The sequence below is a fragment of the Eurypyga helias genome, unplaced genomic scaffold (assembly GCF_000690775.1).
Source record: "Eurypyga helias isolate BGI_N326 unplaced genomic scaffold, ASM69077v1 scaffold20106, whole genome shotgun sequence".
NCBI lineage: Eukaryota > Metazoa > Chordata > Aves > Eurypygiformes > Eurypygidae > Eurypyga > Eurypyga helias.
In genome coordinates, this window is record NW_010257449.1 from 125 (window position 1) to 6,662 (window position 6,538).

Consider the following 6,538-nt stretch of genomic DNA (forward strand, 5'->3'; position numbering starts at 1 on the left):
GCCGCAGTGGATGGGCGCGAGGGACCCGCGCGAGGGCGCCACAAGATGGGGAGGGGGAAACCGCAGCGGGAGAGCACAAAAACGACTCCTCCAGCCCGCCCTGCTATCCTCCGAAGATGTGAGCTTCCCACCCGACGTCTGGCTTGCCCAGCTGCCTGCCAAGCAGCGGGACGGCCCCGCAGCCAGGCGCAGGCAGGGCCGAGCTGCTAGCTAGCCCTGTGCCCCCCCTACCCCCCGGGAGTCACCGTGTAAAACTCGAAGCAGAACCGAGCGGCTCAAAAACGACTCCTCCAGCCCGCCCTGCTATCCTCCGAAGATGTGAGCTTCCCACCCGACGTCTGGCTTGCCCAGCTGCCTGCCAAGCAGCGGGACGGCCCCGCAGCCAGGCGCAGGCAGGGCCGAGCTGCTAGCTAGCCCTGTGCCCCCCCTACCCCCCGGGAGTCACCGTGTAAAACTCGAAGCAGAACCGAGCGGCTCTTGGGCTGCTCCTTCCGTGCACTGGCGTGACCTGCACAACCCAGCCCCTGGTGATCGCCTGCATCTCTCAGTGCCTTCAAAGCAGCTCTTGATTGATGTGTTTCCCTGACTCACAAGCTTCAAGAGGCTTTGAAGACACTGGGCCAGGCTCTGATCTCTCTTGTGCTGATGCAAATCAGGAGCAATGGTGCTGACAACAGTGCAATAATCCACACTGATGTCAAGCCAGTAAAAATAAGAGCAGAAACAGAGTTCTGGTCTTTCCCCTGCCTTGAAGGGATCTGAGCAGCACTGTGAAGCAGGGAGCTGCAAACCCTGCAAAGAAAACTCGGTGTAAGGCAAAGGACGTGTAGCTCTGTAGAGGGCACTTGTCCTTTCCTGCAGCTGAGGAGGGAAGGGTTGTTATGATTTTAATATTTTTTTAACAGTTAAGAAAGTTTCTCACTGAGAGTTCAGTGAGAAATGCAAGCTCTCAGCCAGTGGCACCATCGCAGCCAGGATGAGGCTTCGGGAAGGCCCCAGCAATGCTGGTTTCAGCCTGGCAGCAGCACACACGGGTGTATTTGCCCTCCTTGTCTGAGACTGGCTGAGGGCACGAGTGCTGCAGGCAGCGCCTGGGTCACACTGATTTAGGGGCACGAGGAGGATGGGTTATCCTAGGGCAAACCAGGATGTGGGAGGCAAGAGCTGTGAATGTCCCTAGACAGGCAGGACACCAAAAAGCTGGGCATCGCCTTTTGTCTGGGGTGTCTCCAGTCTGGGAGCCATGCCCCCCTGCTCACAGCCCCCCTGTTGCCCTCTCCCCAGGTCTGGTTTCAGAACCGGCGAGCAAAATGGCGCAAGCGGGAGCGGTTTGGCCAGATGCAGCAGGTCCGGACCCACTTCTCCACCGCCTACGAGCTGCCCCTGCTCACCCGTGCTGAGAACTACGCCCAGGTGAGAGCATCCCCCCACCCTGGTCCTCCTGTCCTGATGGACACATCCCCTCTGCTTCCAGCCCCCCTCCAAGTGATTCTTCGCTTTTTGGGTTCATCCACCTGCCCTCAGACAAGGCTGCAAGAGCACTGGGGCCATAATGCCAAGCACTGAAAGGCCAGGAGTTATTTAGCGGGGTGTTTTGCCTGGCTCCCTCATGCCCTGGCCTGGAGCAGCCATCTCTGAAGCAGGCACCAAGCCCTGTGTGAGATAGTGCGGGCACCCTTCGGGCACAGGTCACCCTGCTCAGCACATACCATTATGCTGTCCGTCTCCCACTGGTTTGGAAAAGGTCCAAAAGGTTATTCATGGCTAAAAATCAGCAGTTCCCAGGGAGGCTTCCTGTTGCCATTGTCTGCGTTTCCATGCCCCTTCTCCTGGAGGCTGGGCAAAAGCCTTTTTCCCCCTAGCAAATTCCCACAGCCATCTCCCAGCAGTGGGCTGTGGTACCCACAGCGCACTCAGTGTCATCTGGGGATGCTTCCCAAGGGGCTTGTGGGTTTGTGCTCCAAACAAAGGGTGGGAGCAACCTTGTTGGGGCATCTGGGGCTGTTCCCAGTGTCTGTCAAAACCATTCGTGCCCTGACCCAGGGAGGCAGGTGACAGCTTCTTCCCTCCTTAGCTTCCAGTCAGTAGCCTCCTAAGCACTGGGCCAGCCCCCATTTCACAATGCTGCCTTCAGATGCTGCCAGGGTGGACAGGCATCCCTTAGCTCGAGGGCTAGGCTGTGGCCCCACAAAACACTCCATCCTGCCGACTTCCCTTCCCGCCACCCAGAATTTGCTGGAGGGTGCAGTTCTGCAGGCGTGATGCTCTGAACCCAACTTGTCCTCGCAGATCTGCTGAGAGTCCTACCTCATGATGCCCCAGCTGTCAGCTACCTCCCAGCCAGCACTGCACCAAAGCTCCCCCGCAGCCAAGCCCCAAGCGTTTGACCTCTCTCCTGCTTGGCATCTCCCCCGAACTGAACAAGAAGCCCTTATGAAACAGCTGAGAGATGCCAAAGCAGCTTTTCAAGCAGAGGACACTCTCAGCAGCCCTTTCAGCACTCCCTTCTCTTGCCTTTGTAACTTACAGTGCTCCCTCCCTCAATCCTGCCCTCCTCTCCCAGCCCTAGCCATCCAAAAAATGAAAAGCAATTTGCAGAAGGTAAGAGAACAGAGAGGGCCCAAGGACAAGCAGTGCAGTGGGGCGGTGGGATGAAGGGCCCTTTGCTCTCTTCCTCCAGCCAGCTGCTCTCCTCCTCCCTGCTTTCATCCCGTGTCCCCTCCTGGCACAGCACACCTACTCCCAGCAAACACTGAGCCCCCTCTCCTCTTCTGCAGCATCATTTAGGGAGTGATGCTGCAGGGGCCCTGTGAGGCAGCCCCACAGGGCTCTGCTTGGGGTGGGCACTCAGGGAGAGGGGCAGGGAAACTGCCTGCGGGCAGCTCAGCTCCTGCGGGCATGTCTGGGTGGTACAAAACCCCTTTGCCTAGGACATGCTGCCCCAAGCTGGGGCGGGAGGGTGGATCAGCAGTCTCACAGCATCCCCTTGGCCTGTTCTCTCTGTAGTGGGTAGGCCCATGGGAGCACCATGGATGACACCACGTTTTCTGTGCCATGAGCACCCCTCCTCCAAAAAGTGCTAATGGTGAAAAAAAACTACAAGAGAAATGGCGGGGAGGGGGAACAGACAAGCAGAGAGATACTGTGGCAGAGCCAGGGCGCATCCCGGCTGCCCTGCGAGTTAGTCTCCTGCACTCCCTGCCCCTGAAAGGGACCCTCTAGCCCCAGGGGGGCTGTGGATGCCACTGCCGGGTGGTGGTGGGGGCCAGGGATGGAGACGCTCTCTTCCCCCCCAGCCAGCCTGCGCGGGCAGCCCTGATACTTGGTTTCCCATCCCCAGATCCAGAACCCCTCCTGGATTGGCAACAACGGCGCCGCCTCCCCCGTGCCCGCCTGCGTCGTCCCCTGTGAGACAGTGCCCTCCTGCATGTCCCCCCATGCTCACCCCCATGCCACCGGCGGCGTCTCCGAGTTCCTCGGCGTCTCTGGCCCCGGCAGCCACGTGGGACAGACTCACATGGGCGGCCTCTTCAGCACGGCCGGCATGAGCCCTGGCCTCAACGGCTACGAGCTGAACAGCGAGCCGGACCGCAAGACCTCCAGCATCGCTGCCCTGAGGATGAAAGCAAAGGAGCACAGCGCCGCTATCTCCTGGGCAACATGACAGGGTTGCAGCCCACTGCCCGCGAGACACGGAGAGAGCACACGGGGACAGCCGAACACACCCATCCGCTTGGACTCCAGACAGCAGTTGCCTCCTCGGGGATCTGAATGCAGCACTTTTAGCTACCCTAGGCATATAAAGTACATACGTTAATGTAAGTGGAGTGTTTCTAGCATGAATGCGGCAGTTCCAGGCTTCCTGGGATCAGGTGGGAGAAGGAGGCTGTGGCACATCTCCTCTTCCAATGAGATCTGGCTTGGGATGCGTCCCTTCTCACCGCCACCTCCCCAGTAACCTGGGCATTGTTTCTCCCTATTCCTTTTTCTGACACCAGGGCTGCCTTGCCAAAGAGCAGGAGCCTGCTGGCATTTCAGCAGCTTCTCCCATCCCGTCACATACACACTCCCACCCTCTCCCTCTCGCCCCCTAACTTGTCGACAGTGTTGTTCAGATCTATGCTGCCCTGGGCAGGGGACTGGATGGAGACTCTGGCACCAGCAAAGAGACACCTCTCGGGCTGTTCCCGTCCTCTCAGCGGGAGCCGTGACTTCCCAGCAGGGAACAGGGCTGGGAAGATACCCAAGGCTAGGAAGAAGGCGACGTTAGCCCACCTCCTACCCTGTTTCCTCTCCATCTTGCAGTCTGAGGTGAAGCGCAGAGCCGCAGAGGCCTGTGAAGGGGCTGCCTCTCGTCCCAACAGCGCGGTGCTACCCCACTGGCAGGCTGTGACAGCGCTCTGGTTGCCTGGCCGGAGATGCGCCCCGGCAGACAACAGCCCCCCAGCACAGCTCGCTGCCCCAGGGAGCCTGGGGTTCGCTTTGCCATGGTCATGATCAACGTTCAGGCTCCCCTGCATGGTGGGGTAGCAAAGTGTTTCCTCTGGCTTTCACTGGGTCCTCAATTTCAGGACAGCTGCTAGGGGAGGGGAGTGCAGCTGCTGTGTAAATCCACAGGTCCCCAAAGAGACTGCTCTGAGAAACAGCTCACGTGCTAGCACAGAGCCAGGGTTGTGTGGGGCCGTCGTGCACCTTGTCCTGGGGCATGTACGTGCAGTAACGGCCCCTCCCGGCAGCTCTCCACACCAGGGCCCCGTTGCACGCAGCCACTGCAGGCATCTCCACACTGGGGACGGCGCAGGGAGCTGGGAAGGCACCCAAGGCTGGACGGGGTGACACTGCCCTATGTCCAGCCACCCCAGACCCTCTTCACCTTGCAGAGGAAGCAGGAGACTCCAGAGCTTGCCTGGTTTGTCGGAGCCAATGTGCCTCCCCACCATCCCCTCCCAGTGCTCCTACCTGCACAGCGTTGTTAAGTAAGATGTCCTTTGCAAGGCTAAATCTTTTCCAAGCTTTTCAATGATATTGTAGTGGTAAGAATAATTTTAGAACATCCTTTCACCTCACTGAAGTATCACCAAGGGGAAGCTGAAGGTCAGTTGAGCACTGTCACCCACAGCGCGTGGCTACGCAGGCTGAGCTTGAGCTGGGGCAGCCGTCTCGGAGATTCACAAGGGAGCTACAGATTTTACTCTCGTAACAATTTGTATCGCCCTGCCCTCCCTCCTCATGCTCAGTGTTAGTTGGTTTTGAATCTCAAGGTCCGGCAATATTTAGCGGTCTTGGAAAAGGCTCCAAATAAGCTACAACCAAATGTGAGGTTTCAGGTTAACAAGGTACACACAAGTATTTCTGTAGTGCCTAGACTGCCATACCCTACGTAAACGACACACCATTGCTCGATCAGATGTAATATATATTTGTTGGAATAAGAAAAGACCAGCAGTACCGTCTCTTTTCTCTCCTCAGAAATGCTAAGAGGTGCCTTCCTTGGTGCTCGCGGTGACCCAGTGTGCATTTAAGCGCCCCACGCGTACGACCAGGGCCTCTCCCACCACATCCCATCACAAACCAAACATTCAGCTGAGCCATCGGGCATGATGGCTTAGGTGCTAAAAGTGATGCTCATTGCTGAACCAGACAGGATCACACTGACCAGGTGGTGTGTGTCACCCCCACCGGCCACCCCAGAAGCCACCGAGGGTCCCCGACCACGCAGGAACCAGTGGTGGGAGGCGTTTTTTGTGCAGGCAGCTGACTGCCATGCCAAGAGCCTTTTCCCAGGTACACTGGGGAGCGTGATGCATCCTACGGGCCACAGGCAACCCCATGGAGTGCCGCTGCCCAAACAGCCTGGTAACAATACTGGCAAGGCAAATCGGCAGTGGGCAGAGCTGAGGAAGCAGATGGGGCTGGCAGGCGGTGGGGCGTGCCAAAAAGTGCGTGGCCTGCAGGTACCGAAGGCAGCTCCAATGAAGGGCTGTAGCCATTCAAGAGCTCAGCTGCATTCCCTACAGAAGTTAAAGGGTAGATTTTCCTCATGGACTTTCATGGGGACAGGATTTCACTGGAGCTGTTTAACAGCCCAGAAGATTAAGTGCTGTATCCCTTGTCTTGTTAGAGAGAGGAGTCTCCTGGCAGCAGACTTGGCATTTACAGAGGCTTGGCCCCCATTTTCTCTCACCTTAAATTCCATGTGCAAAGCACATGTTAGACTCACTCAGTCTCTTTCAAACACCACTGCGCACGCCCGGCCCTCAGCCTGCCTGAAAGCATCACGCTGAGAAGGGGGGGTGCTGTCCCCCGGCGTCCCCTGCTGCAGGGCTCCCTTCCTGCTGCTGTCCGGGCTCTGCCGCGCATCTCCGGGTGCTGCAGCCCCTGGTGCCTGCACGCTGGAAGGTGCTCCCCTCCAAAGCCTCCAAACGCAGCCATTCAGGCAGCTTTTAAGCTATGTGCATCTTTATTTACACACATTTTTTAAATAAAGGTTTTTTTTAAATTAGCTGTTAAATTAACAGGAAAAACTGTATAAATATAT

General features: G+C 57.7%; 1 protein-coding gene across 1 annotated transcript; it reads left to right on the top strand.

The window, feature by feature from the left end:
- Positions 1-1,284: 1,284 nt before the first annotated feature.
- LOC104511420 (homeobox protein aristaless-like 4) lies at positions 1,285-3,664 on the top strand (the record flags this gene model as incomplete). The annotated part of the gene is made up of 2 exons (XM_010154028.1): positions 1,285-1,413; positions 3,341-3,664. Coding segments are annotated over 2 exons (453 nt in total), but the record flags the coding sequence as incomplete, so codon positions are not given.
- Between the last annotated feature and the right edge of the window lie 2,874 nt (positions 3,665-6,538).